At 40.7% G+C, this 24,687-nt stretch overlaps 1 protein-coding gene across 4 annotated transcripts in view; it reads right to left on the bottom strand.

The window, feature by feature from the left end:
- SH3KBP1 (SH3 domain containing kinase binding protein 1) overlaps positions 1 to 24,687 on the bottom strand; it is a 334,741-nt gene that overhangs the window by 191,905 nt on the left and 118,149 nt on the right. For all 4 annotated transcript variants that reach the window (XM_061136773.1, XM_061136772.1, XM_061136775.1 and 1 more), the window contains one exon: positions 17,401 to 17,524. In XM_061136773.1, coding sequence (XP_060992756.1) covers positions 17,401 to 17,524 — 124 coding nt within the window. The remainder of the gene's footprint in view (positions 1 to 17,400; positions 17,525 to 24,687) is intronic.

Raw genomic sequence — 24,687 nt, 5'->3', positions numbered from 1 at the left:
CTGAGGCTTGCATCTCTTCTTTTCGTCCTTCTTGCTACTTAGGTTGGTCATTTTTTAATTTAACACCTCCACCCGAGCAGATCAATGGGAAGTGAGAAAAGTGAAATAGTACCCTACATAAAGCTTTCTAATAAACTGAAAAGGGGTGTCTGCAGGTCAAACCTGGATTTCCACAATCCATGTCATTCCAGTCAAGCTCGCACAAATGTAAATAAAAGCTCGTGGAGAGGGAGGTGGGAAGGCAGTTTGGGACAGGAGTACACATGTACATTCACGGCTGATTCATGTCAATGTATGGCAAAAACCACCACAATATTGTAAAGTAATTAGCCTCCAATTGAAATAAATAAATTTTTTTTTTAAAAAGCTGGTGACACATATGCAACATATGCACAGCCTGGGCCTAGATCCAGAATGGGATGCAGCTTAAAGAGTAACACATCACAGAGAGAAGGGTGGAAAGAGGGAAAGAAGAAAGGAAAAGAGAGAAGGCGAGAAGGAGGCTCTTAAATATGACTGTGAATTACACACTAATTCTGTGCAAGAAGGTCAGGGTTATACAGCCCAAGCTCAGGAGGCATATTGTGAGGTGTACATATATGTACAAAATGGAATCAGAATTTCCATTCCTGGCTCATCTGGGTTTGCTAGTCCCTATCCACACAGTGTCACTGGCGTCTTAGTTACTGTTTCTCTTTCTATATAACTTCAAGCATCTTACTTTGTACCTTAAAGATTTGACAAATGAAAGCTAATTTCTTCAAAAGAAACAAACTATTTCCAATGGCATTATCAAAGAGTTGCTTTGAAGCTTTTTAAAAGTCAAATTTAAAGCAACGGGTATCACTTTTTTCCCTAAACACATTTTTTTTAAAAAGATAACTTTTACAACATGGTTGGCGTTTTTATTTTGCTTTGTTTTTGCTTTACTCTGTCAAATACCAGGGCCTAGAAAAAATGATTAAAAGAAATAAGGGGGAAACTCAATAACAAAACCTTGGGAAATCTGATTTTTCTTTGCAAGCAATGACAATACTAAAGAATCCACCCAAGGGGGACTGGGGAAGACAGCTCCCTGATCCAAAGCTGCAGCATCTTCAACAAGCCAACGGAGGTGGTTACACAGACAGATTTACTTAAACTGAAATCTGAAAACACGATACTAATGACCAGCAATGCATAATAAATGTGGGGTTCCAGACAAACAAAATTAGCATATAATCACATAATCCAGCCAAATGAGTATCTTCACTTTCTCTCTTCAGCTCTGTTGATAGTAATGCTGAGCACTCAAATATCAGAGAGGAAGGAGCCCAGAAAGGAGGGAAGATGGGTACATGGTTGGATGGAAATAAACTGAACTCTATCCACTTGCATTTAGAAGACCTTGGGGAATGGTGTAAAATCAAACACAGATTAAAATGATGACATAAAATCTAAACCTTCTCAAGCCCCAGATATACTTCACCTAGGAAATCTGAAACATTTAGAAGCCTTTACTCAAACACACTTACCCTTATGACTTAATTCTACTTTCAATCTTGTTACTCAAGATCTGGTTCAAATTTCCTCCTTTGGAAATGTACTTTACTTTCTCACTCTACTAATGGCACATTATCAGGTCTAGAGCTAGACGCAGTCCTTTTTTTCATAATCCACTTTCCAAAACAGACACTTAGTAAGTCTCCTCTCTCCCCGGTGCTCAGTAACAGACAATTTCTCTGAATCGCAGAATTTCAACACCCTCTCCCTAAATACATAACTTAATAAGCTTGTTTTCTCTCTGATAGTTTCCCTTTTGGTATCTCATTTTGCAAAAAGGTTAGGATGTTTGAGAACAACTACATATAGCTGACCCTTGAACAACATGGGGGTTAATCTGGGTATAGTTTATAGTCAGCCCTCTATCCACAGTTCTTCCATATCCACAGGTTCAACCAACCATGGACCATGCGGTACTGTAGTTTTTACTATTGAAAGATATCTGTGTATTAAGTGGACCTACACAGTTCAAATCTACATTGTTCAAGGGTCAAGTGTATTTCCATCCAATATTTAAAGCTGATTCCAACACTAATATAATATGGCTTCTTCCTTCAAGGAGTTTACAATCTAATAAAGAAAACCAAAATCGAAATACACACACAGACAAAGAAGAATATAAGTGTACTGATAGCATGAAATGCAGTTCACAAGTGTCCAAAAGTAATCATTAAAAATCAGCCATCCACTAAGGCTTTTCTGACACTATTATTTGTATTACTGCATATATTTTTGTGAGATGAAGGCAGCAAGAGACCTTCTGTGTCTACCTTCACTGGTGTGTTGGGCAAGTCATTTCTCACCTCTCCCCACCTCAGTTTCTTTATATTTAAAATAGACTGAAAAAAAAATGAAAAAAAAAAAAATAGACTGAAAACGATGTTTCTCTCACCACCCTTCATGGTGTTATTCTAAGAAGTGAATGAGTCTTTCAGTCTGTCTCTATGTAAACTCTAAAGCTCTATCAAAGTCAAAGGATTTTTAAATCAACTATGTTCTAATAAAATTTTAAAAATAAAACTAAAGCTAATGAGAGGAAATAATCTTACTGAAAAAAGTTAATGAGTTTTTGTTTAAAAAATGTCATCTGTTCAAATATAAAAGTGTGTAATTTCTACCCATCCACCTTCTAGTAAGTACTAGCATTTCTCCTATATAAAAGAGGAACATTTTCATCAATAATTAGCAAGAGTATTCCACAAATGGCTATTATGACAGAAACATTCAAAGTTAAATTCTTCTATGGACTGGCAATAAGAAAAAAAATATGAAAGGGAAGCGATCCTATTTACAAAAGCCAACAATAACCAAAATCTATGTAGGAAAAAGGGGTAAGCAAGATAGCATAGATAAAACCATAACTTGAATGAACAGAGTAATATCCTATGTTAGTGAATCACTACAATTTAGAATTCAGAAGGGGATATATGTTTTAATGTGGTGATATATTTGCCAGAGCTGGACCCCTGTGATGTTTGGGGTGAAGAGGTGAGGGGGAGAAAACAGTTTCACTTATGTATATAAGAATATATATAAGCACCTGTATATAAAGGCAGTTTATATAATACAATACAAAATTTTTAAACAAAGTCGAGCAAATGTCAATTCTTCCTAAATTGACATATAATTTAATGTAATTCAAATCCAAATACCAATGGAATTTTTAACTTGATGACATGACTTTACAATGGACAAGTGAGAGTGGCTAAAACGTATTTGAAAATGAACAGTGATAACAGGAAGGACAAAAGCCGTATCATATATTCAAATGTATTCTAAAGCCCCAACAGTTAACGATATTGATACAAGAATGGTTAGACAAATTTACAGTAGAGAACTGAAAGTCCAAAAAAATTTAAATGACAAATGAGGTATCACAAGTGAATGGGGGGCTAGATTATTCAATAAGTGGTCCTGGCAAAGTGGCTATTGCAAAACAAAAATCAATTTGCACACCAACCTCATACTCTACATCAAAATTCCTTATCAATTAAAAATTGGAAGTTAAAAACCAAAGCTTGTATAAAGAAGAAAAATTAGGTGAGAATTTATTCAGAAAAATCTCCAAAGAAAACATCAATATGCAAATCCACATACAAATGTACTATTTTTGTACATCAAAACCAATTGTAAACAAAATGAAAAGCCAACAAACCAGGAAGCACAGTCTGCTGTGAATGACAAAGTAATAATATACTAATCAGCAAGAAAAATTGTATACAGATCTCAATATAAGAGCCAAGAACACAACAAACAACAGAGGGAAAAAAGGTTGAAGTACTCTATTAATCAAAGAAATTCCAGCTAAAAACACTAATAAGCACTCTTCTCACTTCTGGTGGTGGTAGAAGTTGGCTGTAAGCCTTCGAGAAATCGATTCGATAACAACTTAAAATCCCCCCAAATATATACATGCTTTTGTCTGGTGATGACACATCTAAGAATCTTTCCTAAAGAAATCATCAGCACTGCAGATGAAGATTTCGGAGCTAAAATAGCCAACGGAGAGTTACTGACAATGGCAAGAAAAGCTGGAACCATAAATGGATTCTTTCCTTTCCAGCAAACGCTGTCTATGAAGCACAGAATTTAGAAAATAAGAGGTCTGGCTTTTGATTTACAAGGAAACTCATTTTTTTCCCCCCTCAAGAAATGAACAATAGAATGCCACAGTCAGTTTTCTACCCTTCTCAAATCGATTATCTAATATTTAGGTCATCTCTAGCAAAACAGTGTCTTTTTGATCTCTCAGACTCACTATCTCCTAGGCAACTGATTGAATGAGGAAAAAATAAAGCTTCACTGAGAAATATATAATTTGTAAAGGCTTGAATAAATGCAATGACACATCTTGTCCCTCAGCTGGGACGGGGTAGTGGCAGAGGATGGAAAAGAGAACGAGAAGGACAGACAGATAGACACAGTCAAATGATGCATTTTAACATGAATTTATGGGGTAATTTTTAAAAATAGTTTTACTGAGCTATAATTTGCATATCATAAAATTCACTCATTTTAAGTGCGCAGTCTGATGGGTTTTATGTATTTACAGAATTGTGCAACCACCACAACAGTCTAATTTTAGAACATTTCTGTCACCCCAGAAAGAAAGCTCATGCCCATTAGCAGTCACTTTCCGTTCCCATACCCAGCTCTGGGCAAATACTAACCTACCTTCTGTCTATAGGGATGTGTCTATTCTGGACATACATATAAATGGAATCATACAATATGTGATCTTTCCTATCTGGCTTCTTCATTTAGCAGTATTTTCAAGGCTCATTCATGTTGCAGTATGTATCAGTACTTCATGCTTTTTATTGCCAAATAATATTTCATTGTAGAGATTAAACCACATTTTGTACATTCATTTATCAGTTGATGGGCATCTGGGTTGTTTCCAATTTTTAGCTATTAGGAACAATGATTACTATTAGGAACAAATGTTACTATGAACATTTGTGTACATGTTTGTGTGTGATTTTCCTTTGGTGTGATATGCTGGGTCATATGGTAACCATACTTAAAATTTTCCAGAAATGTGACACTGTTTTCCAAAGCAGGGGTACCATTTTATAGTCCAACCAGCAGTGTGTTATTCATAGTATTCCCTTATAATTCTTTTAATTTCTTATTAAATTATAATAATTATTTAATTTCTAATTATAATAATTTAATTTCTCCAAGATGAATAGTGATGTCCCTTTTTTAGTTCTTCATATTAGTAGTTTAAGTCTCCTTTCTTTTTTCTTGATCACCATAGCTAAACTTTTATCAATTTTGTTGACCATTTCAGAGTCAACCTCTAGTTTCAATTATTTTCTATATTGTTTTTCTAGTCTCATTCATTTATTTCCACTCTGAGCTTTATTATTTCCTTTTTTCCACTTGCTTTGAGTTTAGTTACCCTTCTTTTTCTAATCTCTTGGTGTAAAAAGTTAGGTTATTGACAATCCCACTTCTAGCTTCTATTTCAAAGGAAAATTAAATCACTACCTCTAAGAGACTGGTTCCAAATAGGAAAAGGAGCACGTCAAGGCTGTACATTGTCACCCCGCTTGTTTAACTTATATGCAGAGTACATCATGAGAAATGCTGGGCTGGAGGAAGCACAAGCTGGAATCAAGATTGCCAGGAGAAATATCAATAACCTCAGATATGCAGATGACACCACCTTATAGCAGAAAGTGAATAAGATCTAAAAGAACCTCTTGATGAAAAGTGAAAGAGGAGAGTGAAAAAGTTGGCTTAAAGCTCAACATTCAGAAAACTAAGATCATGGCATCCGCTTCCATCACTTCATGGCAAATAGATGGGGAAACAGTGGAAACAGTGGCTGACTTTATTTTTTGGGGCTCCAAAATCACTGCAGATGGTGATTGCAGCCATGAAATTAAAAGACACTGACTCCTAGGAAGGAAAGTTATGACGAACCTTGACAGCATATTAAAAAGCAGAGACGTTACTTTGTCAACAAAGGTCTGTCTAGTCAAGGCTATGGTTTTTCCAGTAGTTATGTATGGACGTGAGAGTTGGACTATAAAGAGGGCTGAGCGCAGAAGAATTGATGCTTCTGAACTGTGGTGTTGGAGAAGACTCTTGAGAGTCCCTTGGACTGCAAGGAGATCCAACCAGTCCATCCTAAGGGAAATCAGTCCTGGGTGTTCATTGGAAGGACTGATGTTAAAGCTGAAACTTCAGTATTTTGGTCACCTGATGCGAAGAGCTGACTCATTTGAAAAGACCCTGATGTTGGGAAAAATTGAAGGCAGGAGGAAAAGGGGACGACAGAGGATGAGATGGTTAGATGGCATCACCAACTCTAACGACATGGGTTTGGGTAGACTCCAGGAGGTGGTGATGATGGACAGGGAGGCCTGGCGTGCTGTGGTTCATGGGGTTGCAAAGAGTCGGACACAACTGAGCGACTGAACTGAACTGTACTAAAGAGATATCTGCACCCTGATGTCCATTGAAGCATTATTCACAATAGCCAAGACATGGAAATGACCTATGTGTATACTGATGGAACAATGGATTTTTTTTCCCCATTTATTTTTATTAGTTGGAGGCTAATTGCTTTACAATATTGTAGTGGTTTTTGTCATACATTGACATGAATCAGCCATGGAGTTACATGTATTCCCCATCCCGATCCCCCCTCCCACCTCCCTCTCCACCCGATTCCTCTGGGTCTTCCCAGTGCACCAGGCCCGAGCACTTGTCTCATGCATCCAGCCTGGGCGGGCGATCCGTTGCACCCTAGATAATATACATGTTTCAATGCTGTTCTCTCGAAACATCCCACCCTTGCCTTCTCCCACCGAATCCAAAAGTCTGTTCTGTACATCTGTGTCTCTTTTTCTGTTTTGCATATAGGGTTATCGTTACCATCTTTCTAAATTCCATGTATATGCGTTAGTATACTGTATTGGTCTTTATCTTTCTGGCTTACTTCACTCTGTATAATGGGCTCCAGCTTCATCCATCTCATTAGAACTGATTCAAATGGATTCTTTTTGATGGCTGAGTAATATTCCATGGTGTATATGTACCACAGCTTCCTTATCCATTCGTCTGCTGATGGGCATCTAGATTGCTTCCATGTCCTGGCTATTATAAACAGTGCTACGATGAACATTAGGGTACACGTGTCTCTTTCAGATCTGGTTTCCTCGCTGTGTATGCCCAGAAGTGGGATTGCTGGGTCATATGGCAGTTCTATTTCCAGTTTTTTAAGAAATCTCCACATTGGAACAATGGATTTTTAAAAGTGATACAAACACAGGTGTGACTGTGCAAACACACTGAGGAATATTATACAGCCATAAAAATAAGGACAATGTGAATGAACCTTGAGGGCATTATGCTAAGTGAAGTAAGCCACAGAAAGACAAATCTTACATGTTCTTACCACTACACACACAAAAAAGGTAATTAAGAGGTGAAGGATGTATTAACTAACCTTATTGAGACAAGCATCCACAATATGTATGTATATCAAATCATTATGTTGCACACCTTAAACTTACACAATGTTATATATAGCTCAAAAAAAACTGGAAAAATAAGGTATTCACTTGCAATGTTTTCTTTGTGAATATAGCCATTTGCAGCTATAAATTTCTCTAAGTACGCTTTAGCTGACTGCAATAAATTTTTGAATGCTGTGTTTTCATTTTTACTCATTTTGAAGTATTTTAAAATTCCCTTGTGGATTCTTCTTTGACCCACTGGTTATTTAGGAGTATGTTGTTTAATTTCCATACATTTGTGAATTTCCCACATGTCTTTCTGTTGTTGATTTCTAATTTCATTCCACTGTGGATGGAGAACATACTTTGCATGATTTTAATCCTTTAAAAATTATTAGGAGTTCTTTTATGCCCTACCATATAGTCTAGAGAGTGCTCTGTGTGCATCTGATCATTGGCCCCTTCATGGACACATTATTAATATTTTCAAGACATCAATAATTTCTTCCCAACACTCTGGGGCCCTACTAGCAGTTTATTACTTTTAATAACAACTACTACTATATTCAGTGAGTGATGCCCCACACTACTATTACCAACCTCTGCCCCCAAACTTCTCTTTTCTAATTTTTATCCTCATAATTTCCCTAAGGGAATTAACAAGAGTAGCCTCTCCTTATTTTACAGATTAGAAAACAGAGTATGAGATTTGCCCAAAGTCCCACAGAAAATTTGGGGTGTAGTGGAAGGGGTTCTGGACTCTGCCCCCAGCCATTCTTCCTGCAACAAGGCCCTGCTGTCACTGAGCTTATTGAGGTCTTCAAAGAAACATAAATGGAACAAGAAGTTCAGTCCCCCTGGAATGCACTTCCCCCACCACCTGCACACATACACACACCCAGGGGAACCTTCAGCTGTCCTTTCCTTCCCTTTCTAGTTGCAGACAAAAGGGTGGCCCACCCAGCACTGCAGCTGGGCCCGCTGTCAGTCTGACCATGGCTTAGGAAGATAGGCCATGAAACATCCTCATTGTTCAGGGCCTAGCAGTCCCAGAGCCTCACAAGCACAAAAACCCATAAGTCCAAAGACTGAACTGTGGCTGCAGATGGCATCAGGGGACCAGGCTGTGATGATAGACCAATACGACCAATCTGTGTAATTAAAAGAGAATGAGGAAGCTTCTGAAGAAAAGGCCCCCTTTCCAGGGCTTTTTCTACAAGTGAGGACAGCCAGTGTCCAACAGAGGACCTCCAACAAACTACTTTCAGTTAACCTATCAGCTCTCTTTTGAGAACAAGCTCCCTTTAGAAAGGAGAAGCCCACATGGGCCTCAGCAAAGGACAGCCCCTCAGATCAGAGGGGTGTCCTTTCAGGTCTGCTGAGCAGAGACTCCTCTTGCTTGGCATGTTGACAAATGGGTCCCTGAATCAGACCAAATCCTGGGCCACTATCAGGGACCTCAGTCACATCAGGAATTCTATGATTCTATAACTCTGAAACTGCAGGCTACATGGCTTATTCTCATGGCCCTATAGGTGGGTTCACTATCTGAACTCAAAATGCCCACGTCTTTCACAAAGAGTGGGAAAAAATGAATAAAGTTCTTCTTCATGTCTAATCAGGTTTTAATAGAGTCAAGAAAAGCTACGATTCCCTATATTTCCACTAAAGTGGATAGAGAAGACAATGGAAATGTTTTGACTATGGGGGACCACCGTTCAGTCACCATAATAAAATTCACCACTGGATGTACAAGTTCCATCCTGACTCAAGTCCCAGGTAGACCTGCCCTCTTAGTTCACTGGCTCTGCCCTCTCAGCCCACTTTTCCTGCCAAAACCCAGCCCAGAAAGACACTCCTAGATACGAGGACACAAAAAATGGTCAAGAGAAAACATTTTCAGCTTGTCACTTGAAAAACAACCAAAAACAATAGCTTTCAAGTTTTAGATTTCAGGAATGTTCTCGTAGCATCATCTAACTTGTTTACTCACAGCCACGGGTTTGAGAAGTAACATCAGTCGTTACTTTCAGTGCCAGCATCACCATCTGTACTCACTCATTCTAACATAACCTGTCCAAGGTAGAATCTGAAGATGGTCTGAGACTTGCTTAGATAGTCCTTGCTTTGCATTTTGGAGAAGGCAATGGCAACCCATTCCAGTACTCTTGCCTGGAAAATCCCATGGACGGAGGAGCCTGGTAGGCTGCAGTCCACGGGGTCACTAAGAGTCAGACACGACTGAGCGACTTCACTTTCACTTTTCACTTTCATGCACTGGAGAAGGAAATGGCAACCCACTCCAGTGTTCTTGCCTGGAGAATCTCAGGGATGGGGGAGCCTGGTGGGCTGCCGTCTATGGGGTCACACAAAGTCGGACAAGACTGAAGTGACTTAGCAGCAGCAGCAACTTTGCATTTTAAAGCCCAGCACACCTCAAAGTGGAATCCTAACTAGTCTCCAATAAAATGTGGTTCGGTGGTCAAAGAGAAGCAGGTTTCCTTATATAGGACATCTGAGTGCCTGCAAGATTCTAATATGTTTATCAGTCTCTAAGAGGGTCTTAGCACATGCATAGCTGAGGCTGAGTTATTAGTCCTGACAGCCAACTTTCTCTCTTTATCTCCTTATCTCTCTCTTCATTCCCCATTTGTGAATAGTTAATAGGGCTACAATTCTACATAACACGTGCTGGGAAATCCTGGTCTGGTTTCTATTCGAGCTTATTTGCATGGGCTCTTCTCTAGTACATGGAAACATACAACACCAACCTCTTTAACAACATGCCTTATAAATATAAACTTGAACACACCAAGGTTCAACTCAGAACTTGTGAAAATAAGCACTGCATACAATGGTGCAATGTGGCTGAACCCAACACTGTCCTTGGACCCTGGTATGTTGCATAAAGCTTGTACAATTCCAGCATTCTGCACCATGTGAATCGTAAACTCATCTACAACATGAGACAACTTCGGTCATTCCCACTTATATAGACTCTCTGACTTTTAAAAGGTACCTCAGGCTTTATGCCAGCAATATAAAATACAAAATAAAAAAAAATCAAGTGAGATTTCAAGTGGGTTATGCACTATGCACAGTGTTTTGAACTCCAAATGCTTTTTCTCATAGAAAGAAAGTCGTAAGTGGTGATTAAGTTCCCAGACTAACCCACAATGTAGCTAAAACAAGGCACATCTGCAATGTCATCAAGTAAAAAAATTAAAACAATAAAATTAAAGAAGAAACAGATTTATTTATCAAGAACACTTATGCTCAGTGGTATATCCAGAGGAGCATAGAGGGGCAGCCCCTTCCCAAACAGGAAGGGACTTCCTGTAGAGAACTGACAAATGATAATGAAGCCAGAAAACTCAGTTGGCTTTTTATTTCACTACCTGATGACAACTGAAGAAAACATCAGTAATAAAATACTACTCCTTTGAGTAAAACTGGGTTCAACAAGAAGTGAAGCAGTAGTTAGGAGTACTTGGATGAAGTATTATGAAGGTGGAGACCGTGGCTTACCCACATGGATTTTAGTGTAATTCTTTACTGTGTGCAAATTAGTATCCATACCTAGAGTCCTGCCTACAGGAGTCCTTTTTTTTTTTTAATGCTTATCAGCAATTATCCTGGTCAATAGAGGTGTAAGAGATGGAACAAGGACAGAGAAACAGATTCTATGAGGTCAACGAGTAAATATTAGAAGAGAAAGAAAGGAGTCAAAGAGAACGCGTGTATAATGTGAGAAGCCATGGGTCTGAGATGGAATTGCACAGACTGAGAACACTAAATCAGAGGAACCAAAGGCATCCTGCACAAGACTCTCCCTGGGAGAAAGAAAAGGTGGGGAGGAGGAGGAGTTTCCTAGGAGAGCCACCAGGTGGAGCCACCACCACAAAACCACTTCAGGGAGGGTCCTCTGGAAGGACGGGTTGAAGTCTCAACCATTTGACTGTTCCATGGGACACTCATGACTCCACTGTTAATGTTTTATTCCCCAGGCACAGAGATAAAAAAGGAGATAAATATAATAGAAGAAAAATTCTAAAAATAATTTTGTCAATGACTCATACATTAAAAATTATAGAAAAAACATGCTAGGAACATCCTTCTAGAATGACTTCTTTCCACTCTTTTCATCACTAACTCTAGACCCAGTAGGCAGTACTACTCAGATGAGAAAATGGACAAGAGCAACATACTCTAACACCAATTACTGGTCCTAACATGGGCTCCTAATAAAACATGTCAGAAATGCAGCCAGGGACTAGTTACTGCATAAGACCTCTCCATGGTCCCTTTACTCTCAAACTTTCAAGAATGAAGGTCCACTGGGGCAAAAGAAAAGACCATAAATGCATATACAGACACATTCAGATAGACATATATATTACTGCATGACTATATATGATATTCATCTACATTCATTGCCAGGTGGCCAGCTTTATTTTTATCTTCCCATGGGTGAAGTGACAGCCAAGAGCTTCCACACAATAGTAATGCCTTCTCTTAACCCTCACTAAAAGCCAGCAATTTAGGTAAAACAGACAGATGACTTGGAAACTTGAAGAAAAATCTGACTCAATGCCCCCATTTTCTGATTCCTAGTTAACTGGAGGTAACTCATATTTGTTTCTCCAAAAAGAAATTTGAAAGGAAAAAAGTCTTGCTTCTAGAAACAAATCCCCAGATCTCACATCTACCTCAAACAACAAAGCACTGGAAAACCAAAGTAGTTGACATTTTCTTTATTAAGGACACACTTGTTCCATCCTTTGTTTACAGTTTCATTTCAAACAAAGAACCCACAGCCAATCGATCCATGCCACTGCCTCTGAGCCAACCCAATAGTTCCACACCAGAATGTGCACATTTATATACACACGCACACACTCACCCACGGTCTGATGAACAAGCCAATGGATACCTCAAGGATATTATTCAAAGTTGCTAAGTAAATGCTCAAGAAATGAAAGCTTGAACAAACATTCCCCTTTCGTATAGTCACGGGAGGGAGGTCACTATGGCCAAATGTGTTTAGGGATTAGAATGACTAGTGCTGAAACTGAGAAGAAACATAAACAGAAGGTGAAATTCTTCTGACAGCTATAGGCAGCAGACCGAAATGGAGAGACCTTCTGTGAGCAAACACTGGGTCCATGTTACACTGAGGGGCATGTACGTAGCCCCAATCCACACATAAAATGAATTCTGGAGAATTTATGCACTAACTTTTAAAGCAACAGTGTGTCACCAGAGGCAGAGCAGCTGCTGGTCCCTCTGGCAAAGAACACTTCTGAATTAAACCTGTCTAAAGGACTAAATATACAAGAAATGAGCTTCAAACAGTCGTGTGCTTCAAAGTCATAGCCACATTACCAACTTGGATAGCAACCCTCCCCCATCTCATCTTGAATCTTATCTCATAGCATCAGCACTATACCTGTTACATAATATCCTTTAAACCTTCAGATCTTTCCGTATTAATCTCCGGAAGGGGCAGTAAAATGCAAATGCATAACAAACCTTAAATAAAGATGGTAAAAGCAGTTTATCTTTTGGAAGGCAGATGCCAAAGTAGCAGAGCGACTTAAAAAGATGATTATAGAATACACTGTATATCAGGAGAGCATAACAATAATAATAATAGCAAAGAATAATAAATGTGCAAAATACAATAGAGACTTACCAAACACTGAATTCATGATAAACTGGAAATAGAAACAAGGACATATAAAGCCAACCAGAAACATGCGGAGTGGCTTCACATTCAGAATGACAGAAGTAAATAAGAGATATATCCCCACTGTGCCAGAAAAAAAGGTATAAGAAATGTGCAGCACTTTCTTAACATTTCTCAAGTGACACAACAGACTGGAACTGCTTACTGGCAGGACCCGCTGGTATTTTTCTAGTCTTTCTCTCTGTCCCAGCACAAAGCACGGGGCCAGGACCACAGTAGGCACACAGGAAACATGTGTTAGGGAATGTCTGTTAGTATCCCAAAGTGAGGAAAGAACAATGTCCAAAATTACAGGCAGCAGGAGGGGTTCAGAGAGAGGCAGCCTCCCCATGAGGCTGCTAATGGTGCAAAAACTGGGAAACAAGAACCCTGAAACAGAAGCTGATCCTCACAGAGGACAGCAGGGTACTGATTCCAGGCTGGACATTTAACCTATCACATGGATAAACCTTGATGAGAAACACTTATAAGGGTGAAACCAAAAGATTTTTAATTATATTCTACTTCAAGTGGAAAAGAGTCCATATTCAAATGAACAAAACCCTCTTTGCTCATTTCCAAGGATATATTTATTTTATTTGCTGTTAACTGTTAAAGCATCCATTCTGTTCAGTTATGGTTTTAAACTCAAGGTGTGAGTGTCTTTAAAAAATAAACTACCACGCAGTAATGTTAAAATTTAGGAGGGCCCACCACTTTCCTACATGGGTTCTATGATGGAAGAAGCAAAAGAATAAATCATTCTCAGAAGGAAATAGACAATCTTTTTCTTTCTGGTTCATGAGAATGACGTTTTGCTCCAAGAAAAGTTTTTAGATTTTCTGACTGTAATTTGCTAATATTCTGGAGTCTGGGGAGGATATACACCATCCATGCTTCAAGTTTACATAAAAAATGACCTCTCAGGCCTTGGGGAAGGTTTATTTTAACCAGGAAGCTCCCTCGCTGTGACTCACGTAAAGCCCAGAGAAGTGGCCAAGGGTGAGAGCAGATACAACTGTCCTTAATAGTGCTAATGCCTGGAATATATAGCTGATGGTTGCCAGGACAACGGGATGATCTGCTTGCTCACTTGCTTGCTCTCTCTCTCTCAATTTCAGTCACATCTTTTACTTAAATAAAAAGCCCGGGGAGTCATTCCAGTACCTCCCTAAATCAACTCTGTAGAGCTTTGCAAAGGTTAAAGCTGAAAACTGAAACTAATCGGTCCCCAAACTCATGTTTCCATGATCCTGGCCTTTTCTCAAGGCTATGAATAGCTCCCATCAAATGTAGAGTATCTTTTGACCTTCTGCAGGTGTCTTGGTGGGGAGGGTAGTGAGCTCATCCCACACCGTGAGCTACTACAACCCATTTGCCCCTGCTGCAAAGTGAGGCACGTCCCTAATGCAAAAACTTCTGGACACAATATTTCTTCAGCTCAGTCTGTCTCAAGTTCGGGACTCAATAAAATGGTTCAATTTCAGACTTTCCATAGAAATAGACTTCAATCTTTATTAAACCATTGCTAAGCCTGTATCAAATGATATAGCCCATATAAAGTAAACAATCATCTCACATTTGATAAAGATGAAGAACAAGAATCTGTGTTAATTCTGTCAAATTCACACAGGGTCCAAGGCTGAACCACAAGGTGAACTCATATACTATAAGAAAAGCTCCAAGTTAGTGAGTCTAAGTAGCCTATTACTACACTCTGAAGGCAACTTCCTTCCATAACAACAGCAAAGACAAAAACATCCAAGAGATTTCTAGGGACAAAGCTTGATGGAAACAAAGGGAAGGAGGAGACTTTGGTCATTTACGATAACTCATAAAACTTGAAAAAATTAGTCGGACGGAAGTGTTTACAAGTAACTAGAATCATCCCACAGATTTAGCCTCTGATCCTTGTTTTAAGGGGGAAAAAAGTGGTTTTTCATTAATTTGGGGTGGGAAAAAATGTAGCTTTTGAGCTCAGCACAATGAACTATTTATCTGGCCTGACAAGGCCAATCAATCCAGCTCCCTGTTTATTATAAGGAGTAGTAGGATACTGTTAGCCTTGAGGAGTGGGGGCAGGGCCAAAGACAGCCCTGATCCTGGTACACAATTCTTCCCTTCAACTGGAAATTTATGTTTGGCCCAGGTGACCTGGGGGTCAGTATGAAGCCTGGGATAGAATGAAGATGGTTTTTTATGTGTTTCATATTTACAGGACACCCCCAAGTACTAAGGTCTCAGAGTCAATGACAGATTCATTATATAGAATACCTAAGAGTAATAAAAAGTTGATCATAATCAGGTGGAGGCTTAAAAAGGGAATATTAAAGTCAGTAAGCCAGTTCTTTAAATGCCCTTTTCTGGTTAATGAAAATTTCTGTAGGGGACTTCAAAGGTCATATTTTTGTTGTAAAGAGACAATTATCTGAAAAGTTTGACTCTTTCATTGATTTAAAAGTTCTCAGGTAATTTTATCAAATTCATCTGGATAATTACCTTAATTCCTTAATTAATTCCTTATCTTGTTATATTAATGAATTACCTGAATTATCTCTCTTATTTACTTTACAAAAACAGAGCTGGCTGGAAAGGCCTTGCCATTGATCTTTGTGTATGCAATTCCTCAGCCCACTGACCCAAGCAGGATCAGGAGAAATGGGAGGGGCTCAGGTGAGCAAGGGAGGTTTGGGGGTGCAGACCCACACATTGAACTCTAGCTGTCCAAGTCCAGTGAGTGCAGGCCTCAGGAGTTCTGGAACCTACTTGCAAGAACACAGGATGGGCTCTGGGCTATGGCTACAGTTTGAGAGCTAGACAGCCCAAATTCTTAAAACGGGAAATCTCCATTGGCAGGATGGGTTTAAAAAAAAAAAAAGGAAAGAAAAAAAATCCTATAGCTGCTAACCAGCATGGGCCTCCAGCCAATATTTCATCTGAATAATTCAAAAAAGGAAATGTAACCCAGGGCAGCTGGAGAGAGTAGAGGAACAAGCAGGAAGGAAGAGAGACACAAAGCTGAGGTCTCAAGCACTATGATCAATGGACAGTTTATTGGACAAAGTCTTACAACATCTAAATTTGATGAAAGATTAGCTGTTCTTCCCCCATGGTTATGTAAATTTGCCTTCTTTTTTATTTTTAATGGAACCCTTTGCTAGTACATTTCTGGCTCCTGCTCTTTGACCGGTTCTATGTTTCTCTTTGGGCTTCCCTGGTGGCTCAGAGGTTAAAGCGTCTGCCTGCAATGCCGGAGACCTGGGTTCTATCCCTGGGTCGGGAAGATCCCCTGGAGAAGGAAATGGCAACCCACTCCAGTATTCTTGCCTGGAGAATCCCATGGACAGAGGAGCCTGGTGGGCTACAGTCCATGGGGTCGCAGATTCTCTTTAAGGAAGTAATAAGCCCCTGAAAAGGCTGCCTCTGAAAGTTAAGCTACCTCGGGTGTGATCAGTGTGTGCGTGGGCTGGTCCAATGGGGAGGGTGGGCACGGGAGAAACTAAGGCAAATCAGTTTCCATTTTAGTATAAAATTGAGTCAGGTCATCTGTGTCATCTTATAGAATCTCTCCTACCATTTTAAACAACAAGGTCACAATGGGTGGACAGGGGAGAAAACAAAACTCCAACCAGCCGATACCTGGAAAATCCACCAAGGTGGAGACAAGATGGTGAAAGGTTTTCTGGTTACACAGAAGGCTGAATGAGCTGCATCTCTCTAAGTACTGCCTCCTAAACTGAGAGACAAGGCCTGTGTTTGGGAGCCCAGCAGTCAGAGAGAGAAAGAGACTGCTGAAGTCTGCCCTTAAATTAAGAAGAGAGCATGGCCAGACATGCTCGGCTTAGCCAGCACCATAGCATTTTCTGAAGTCACCTTTCATCCATAAAAATAGACACGAAAGAGAAAGCTAAAGTCCTAGAAAAATTATCATTTAGAAATTTAGTCTACTTTACCACTGTAAAAAAAATTTTCATTAGTTTCCTTTAGTATGGTTATTGTATCGCTACTTGCTGTGTATGACTGTGTGTGCACCCAAAATGTATACAAAACCAATGACATTCAATTTTCCAGCAATTCAAAACTTGATCCAGTTCACCCAGCAGTTATCAGTTTGGGTTTGTGTGTGGGGAGAGAGCTCTCTCTCCTTTGCCATACCTCTCTTGTTGGTTCTTAGAATTGTTTCAGAAGACAGCAAAGCATTTCCACTGGACACTTCGTGCATGGGCTTTTCTGGAGCTTTGCTGGAGAGAGGCTCTTTCTTCATTTCCTTCTTTATTTCCTGTGAGGATAGAGAAAAGGAAAACAAGATTGTAGTTTAACATTTTCAAATGTCTCTATTTTAAACTTCAGCTTTCTGGAATGAACTACAGTGACCTCAACTCAGTACAACATTTCAGAAACACCATTTCCTATGTGTTTGTTGTTTGTTTTCCTTACATTTAGTAGAGAAGCACCTGGTCCTATAAAGCAGAATAATGTCCAATACAGTGATGCAACTTTCTGTGACTATGGTGAAGTGATCATAAAGGCCACCATACAACTCTAAGTGACAGCCTGTTCTACTTTTTGAACAATGACAAGCTTTGGCCAAGCACAGTCACCCCTCAAAAGCTTTCTGGTTTCTATTCTTCCCAACAGGGGTTTAAAGAAGTATATTCCCAAATCACCATTGTGCTCACAGTTACACTAAACCCAAAAGAAGACTTAAGTTCATTTACAGTTACCAAGTTCCTCTGGCTTTTTAATCCTTAACCGAGAAAAATACAGGTAACAAACTAAAATAAAGACTATCGTTCTAAGCCGAGGTCGGCAAACTAAGCCCACCATGTGTTTTTGTAAATAAAGTTTCATTATAATACAAGCCAATTTATTTCATTTAGGTATTTTCTATGGCTGTTCTGATGCCACAACAGCAGAGTTGAGGAGTTGGAGCAGAAATTCAAGCCCCAAATACCTGACCCTTTACACACAAAGTTTACACGAGGTAGTCTCTTATCAAAGCTCCATTAAGATCTGGATTTTTAAAACCTGATGCCTGATACAATCATTTCAAATTACTTTAATAATTTACATAATTATGTTCAAAAGCATTAAGAGTCAGAAATGATAGTAACTCACAAGCTGCAGATCTGGGCTGGGGTTCTGGGCTTGACTGGACCCAGGATCACATTGACTTGGGAAGAAGGGAAAGCTAAGCGCCTGGAGTCAAAGCATACCTGGGTGTCAGGAAGGGCTCAAAGAGGAAAGATGTGTTCTTTAGAAAGAGGCTGGGGCAAGAATTGGGCATGGGTCCTTCAATGAATGAACAGGAAGATGGAAAGTTTGGTGGGAGGCCACACTTTGGCCTGGGCAGAGGTGGAAAGAACAGAACAAAAGCTTGTCAAAACATAGCCACTGCCTAGCAGCTTCCTACACACCCAAGTGTTAGTTACCGTATCCAATTCCCCAATTGCTGGCCCTGTTCACAACAGCCTCGCCCTCTCTCCCTCACCAGGGCCCCACCGGAAACCAGCAACTGCGGCTGGTGCTCTGCTAGGGTGAGAGTTTCAGCTGGCGCACCAGGCCAACACAGCATAAAGCTGTGTGCATGCGCGTGTCTGTATACGCACTCCCACCTCAGCAGCCTGGCACCTGCTAGAACAGCAGTTGCTGGGGGTTTGTGCAGCTTCACGGGCAGATGGCATTAGGGGACAATCTGCAAACACTGCCAGCCTGAGTTGCATGAAAGGATGCTTTCTTAGTGGTGGCTGCCAGCCTGCTATGGCTCTAGAAATACAGAAAAGCAGCCACCGTGGGGTGTTCTTCCCCAATGGCTGCTTCTTTGCGGGTAGAACAGTTGCTTAAACATCACTCTCCACTGTAGGATGGGTATGACCATGCAAACACCAATTTCCCAACTGGACACAACATAATGCAGTGATGCAACATCCAGTTTTGCCAAGGAGTGATTCAGAGAAATTCAGTGGGCTGTGGGTGACATGCTGAGTACTTGCTTAGCACTAACCACTAATGGCATGCAGCTGGGGAAGGATGAAGGGGTTGCAAACATGAAAAATTGGGGTGGTCACTGGGGAAAGCCTCAGAAGCCATGGTTGTCAAGAATGTTCACACCCAAGGCTTCAGAGCAGCACCTTATGAGCTTTGAAGGACTGATCTGATGAAGCAGGTGCTTAAGGGCTGAGAAACCAGCAACAGGAGAGGATCTGGTTCATAAATTTCAGATTCTGTGCCCCACACCAATGATTGTTCACATTTGCCAGATACATAAGCCTAATGATGACACAATTCCTTAAGTTGCTTCTTAGATGGAAGCAAGGAGACAAAACCTAAAATATGCCTTGCCCTTTTCCAAAGAAACCAACCAGACAGGCAGCCATAGCAGTTAATCCTGCAGACTCTCCATTGGCCCAACAACCAGGTTCACCCAAGCTCAGTGTAACCTCACCAAAACCAAACACCTTCTCTCCGATCTGCCCCTTCTCTGGGAGCGACAGGAGCTATCCTGCTTGATAGCTCATCATCTGCCCACTTACCCTGGCTGGAAGACTCAGCGTTAACCCTCATATCTTACCAGCCACCCAGCTGGGCTCTATCTACTTCCTTAATCTACTTCTCTCCTTCCTCCCATACTGCCTTAAAAACATGAGAAAAAAAAAAAAAACAACAAAGAACTTGAACAGATATTTCTCCAAAGAAAATATACAAATGGCCAATAAGAACATGACAAGAAGCTCCACATCATTATTCACTAGGAAAACTTAAATCAACACCAAAATGATATACCCTTTCATTCCCACCAAGATGGCTAGATTTTTTTTTTGTAAAGGAATACAAGTGCTGATGAGGACGTGGAAAAATTGGAATCCTTGTACACTGCTGATGAGAATGCAAAATGGAGCAGTCACTGTGGAAAACAGTATGGTGGTTTCTCAAAAAGTTAAACACAGAATTACCATATGATCCAGCAATTCCACTTTCAGGTAATATACCCCAAAGAGTTGAAAGCAGGGACCTAAACAGATAACTTGTATACTAACGTTTAGTGCAGCATTATTCACAAAAGCCAAAAAGTCGAAACAACACAAGACTCCATCAAAAGGCAAACAAATAAACAAGATGTGGCACATACATACAACAGAATATTGTTCGGCCTTGAAAAGCAATACAATTTTGATGCAACATGAATGAACCTAGAAAACATCATGCTAAGTGAAATAAGCCAGACACAAAAGGACAAAAAATGATCTGATTCCATGTATAATGGGACATCTAGAATAGGCAAACTCAGAGACAGAAGCTGACTAGAGGTTACCAGGGAGTAATGGGATGGGAGGATGAGAGTTAAAAGTTTCACAGTTATGGAGTTTCTGTTTGGGGTGATGAAAAGTTTTGGAAACAGACAGTGGTGATGGTTGCATAAAATTGTGAATGCAATGAATGCCACTGAATTGTACTTTTAAATGGCTAAAATGGCAACTTTTGTGTTATATATATATTTTTTACCACAATAAAAAATACACATGAATACCATCTTACTTTTGAGAGTTTACCTTGTGCTAAAGCTTCCTCTAAGAGCTGCACCTGGACTGCAACTTTTAACATGCAGAACAGCCCTATTTACTGATGCACATGCCAAGTCACAGAGAGCTGAGGAAACCTGTCCGAGGTCAAACTCAGGATTGGAACTCAATGGTCTAGCTTCAGAGCTCACCTCTGAACCACTCTTCCCCCAAATGCTGCCTGTCTCCAGTCCCGCCCTCCCTGTTCCACCTCCACACTGCCTCAAGGGATGGTTTCCTAAAACTACTGTCCACTCTTGTCACTCTCCTCCTCAGAGCCTCCAATTACTTCCAAAAGACCACAGGGAAAGCTCTTACCTTCAGAAACTTTTCAAATTGCACCGCAAGTCACACGTCCCTGTGTACTCACTTTTGGCTCAACCTATCTGACGTATGTACTGACCCCAGGTACCAACTACCGTGCACATGCAAGGTGAGTGGTGCACCTTTTGAACACCCTGACATTCACAGACATCTGATGTCATGCACCCCTATCAGGGGGGCTCCAAAAATAGGTGACAATGCTAGCAATGACACAGCCTTACATTGGCAAGGGTTTATATAAATTAAAGTGCTGTAACAGATTTTTCTTCACTTGCTCCTCACAATAACACTGTCATTTTGTTACTGAAAAAGAAAAAACAACCTGATTTTTCTAGACTGATATATTTTTGCACACAAGAATCATGAGACCCAGTCAGGGAGGATGCAAGACCATCAAAAGGCTATGAGACTAGTATGGGGCGGGGAGGGCCGTGGAACCCAGCTCCGGGCCTTTCAGGCAGACCTCTCCTGCTACGGCTCACTTCTCCCGAAGAACCAGTGTCCTGGCTATAGTGCATGCATACTAAGTTGCGTCAGTTGTGTCTGGCTCTGTGAGATCCTATAGACTGTAGTCAGCCAGGCTCCTCTGTTCGTGGGATTTCCCAAGCAAGAATACCGGAGTGGGTTACCATGCACTCCTCCAGGGGATCTTTCTGACCCAGGGATCAAACTGGTATCTCTTATGTCTCCTGCACTGGCAGGTGGATTCTTTACCATGAGCGCCACCTGGGAAGCTCCTGGGGAGACTCAAATCACCCCAGCCATGGCTCCAGTGGAAAACTTCACTTTCCTCCACACCTAAAGAATCTAATACTGCTTTATCCCTAAGCCCACAAATACTAGGGCTGAAATCCTTGAAGACTCTTTATCATCCACACAAAATAGCTCTTTGCTGCAGAAGAGGGTGGATTTGACAGTGGAATAACCCCTGCTTGTCTACAGCTGCCAGGATCCCTGTACCTGGAGCTCTCCGAGGTTCTGATCCAAGTCGGAGGATGCCAGATTTCCTGGGTATGAGCATTCCGAGCCCCCAACCCTCAGTCTCAGCTTTCTAATGATGAGGCCTAAGTTATTATTCATTTATTGAGAACCTGGATCCTACTCTCTCAGTGGTATAGAACACACCCTGGGTCAAAACTGTGGGACACGGGGGCTTACAGAAATTCATACATGCCTGCAGATATAAATCAGCAATGATTCTGCTTGCTTTAAAACACAACAGAATAGTCAGGGTATCCACTATCCTAAACCTTTTTAGGAGGTAAGGGAAACCCAGTTTCTCTCTTCTCAAATCTGAAGCCTTAACAACAGAAACTCTGCTTGGACGGCAAAATTGAGGCCATCAATAAACTATCGATGTTCCCGTGACACTCAAACTGTGTTGCAAGGACCTCCTGAGTGAACGGAGAGGGGAATTCACGCCATTCCTGCTTCCCAAAGCAGTATGCTCATCAGAGTCTGAGATGGTTTATCCACAACTGGAGGCCAAGAAGCCCTGATAATGCCACTCTAGCAAAAATTCTGTGACACATTTAGCAGCCTGCAAACAGCAGCCTCACTGGGCAAAGGCATAATTTGTACACCACTAGGAGCTAGCAGAGTCTACTTTCTGATAAGCAGGACTGCCTGGATGTAGCCGGTAGCAGAGTCAAGTCAGCTCCCTCTTTTCACCTCTCCCTCCCCATCCATTACATACTAGGCAGGCACTGGGGGGTTGGCTCAGTTGAACCTCAACTTCTTTCAATTAACCAAAATACTACACAGCAAAATATCAATGAAGGTCTGGTTGGGGGGCCCCTCCCTGCTTTCACCCTTTCTGTCTTCTACCAACCTCTGACACAAGTTAAGACAGAGACATCACGCTGGACGGAGAGAATGCTGTCAACAAACCAAAACTAGTCCTGGCATCATCATTTAGCAGGTGGGTGACCTTGGGGTCAGTAGTGAAAGCCTCTAAGCGACTCATCATCCCCAAAAGTAGTTTAATGATAGATGCTTTGGCACCATTAGAGAGATGCCTTCAGGATCAAACAGTGAATTGGAGAGTAGCATACAAATTGATTACTTATTGTCATAATTAATGCCATCATTAAATAGCAAGTGCTATTTAAAAAAAGAACTACACCTACGAACACGGATGAATTTTTACAGTCAGAATGTGAGTGAAAGAAGCCAGACCCAAGAGATCACATACTGTATGATTCCATTTATGTGAAGCTTGACAACAGGCAGAACTAATCAATGGTGAGCGATCTCAGAATAGAAGTTACCCTTGGGAAGGTACCAAATGGGAGGGGTACAAGATAGCCTGCTGGGAGGATGAAAATGTTAGACAATTTGATGTGGGTGATGGTTTGCACACGTAAAAATTCATTAGGCTGTATTTCTAAGATCTCTGCACTTTACTGTATGCTATTTCAATGTAAAAGAAAAGCATAAACACATAAACCAGAAGAAGACAGATTCTCTTCAATCGAAATGTGCTAATATTTCATTCCAGGAAGTCAAAAACTAGAAAAAGTTTTTTCTAGTAAAAAAATTAGAAAAGCTAGTGCTTTGGTGTTTTAATAGTCATCTCAGGGAGTAGAAAGCCTTCTGGGATCAACATTAAGACAATAAATGGTCAGAATATGCCAGATGCACCCTACCAAGTAGGTGAGCCAAGGGGCGTCTCATCTAATTGACATAATCAGCTGAGTGGCTCAGCTCCCTCCAAGGGGCACTTCCTCTCCCCATTAGCTGACTTCCTCAAATCTCACAATGATTCCTTCTCTCCTGCCACCAAGAATACAGGCAAATAGAGAAGGCTGGTGACACTGGCACCAGGGGAGCTCAGTGCTGTCCTGACTAGCCAGAAATGCTGGTGCCAGGCTTCTCGCAGCATTAGAGTAAGACTGGGCAGGGTCCCCTAAAGCTCAGGGCTGAAGTAGGGCAGGGAAACGAGGCATCGTTTGTCAACCTGCCTTCAAACCTGGTTGGTTTCTTTCTGAAGGGTAAGGTTTCCTTTAGAGCTAGACAGGGCTGTGGGATCACAGCTGTGCCCCCTATACTAGTTCATGGAAAATCTTTTTGCAAAATTACCACTGGCAGGAAATAATAAGAAGTCACTAAAAACTACCCCAAATCTATTGATCAAGAGAGTTTTGAATAGATATAGAATCCTGGATAGCACATTGCCATGCCCCCCACTCACACACAGATGCATGATATCTTCCTGCCCTCCTCACACACAGAAAGGCAAGTTTACGAAGAAGCTGCTCCATGAACATTCCCTGCTCACAGAGGCTCTGCTTTCCTACCATTTGGCTTCCTTCACAGTATCAGTCTTAAAACACCCAGGAAGATACTGCAAGTAACCTGAAAGTAATCGTAGACACCAAGAGAGCTTCAGCTCTATCTGTAAGACTGTTTCTTTAAAACAATACATCTCATTATTACAATATTTTTTGAAGTACTCATGCTGCTGAACCACAAAATGCACCAAGTATATTAGACAGAATTGTAAAGAAAATGTATATAAAATATCTGAAGCAAATAAGGCAAAATATGAGGATTTGAT

This window comes from Dama dama, chromosome X (genome assembly GCF_033118175.1).
Source record: "Dama dama isolate Ldn47 chromosome X, ASM3311817v1, whole genome shotgun sequence".
NCBI lineage: Eukaryota > Metazoa > Chordata > Mammalia > Artiodactyla > Cervidae > Dama > Dama dama.
This window is presented reverse-complemented; position numbering and strand designations above follow the sequence as displayed.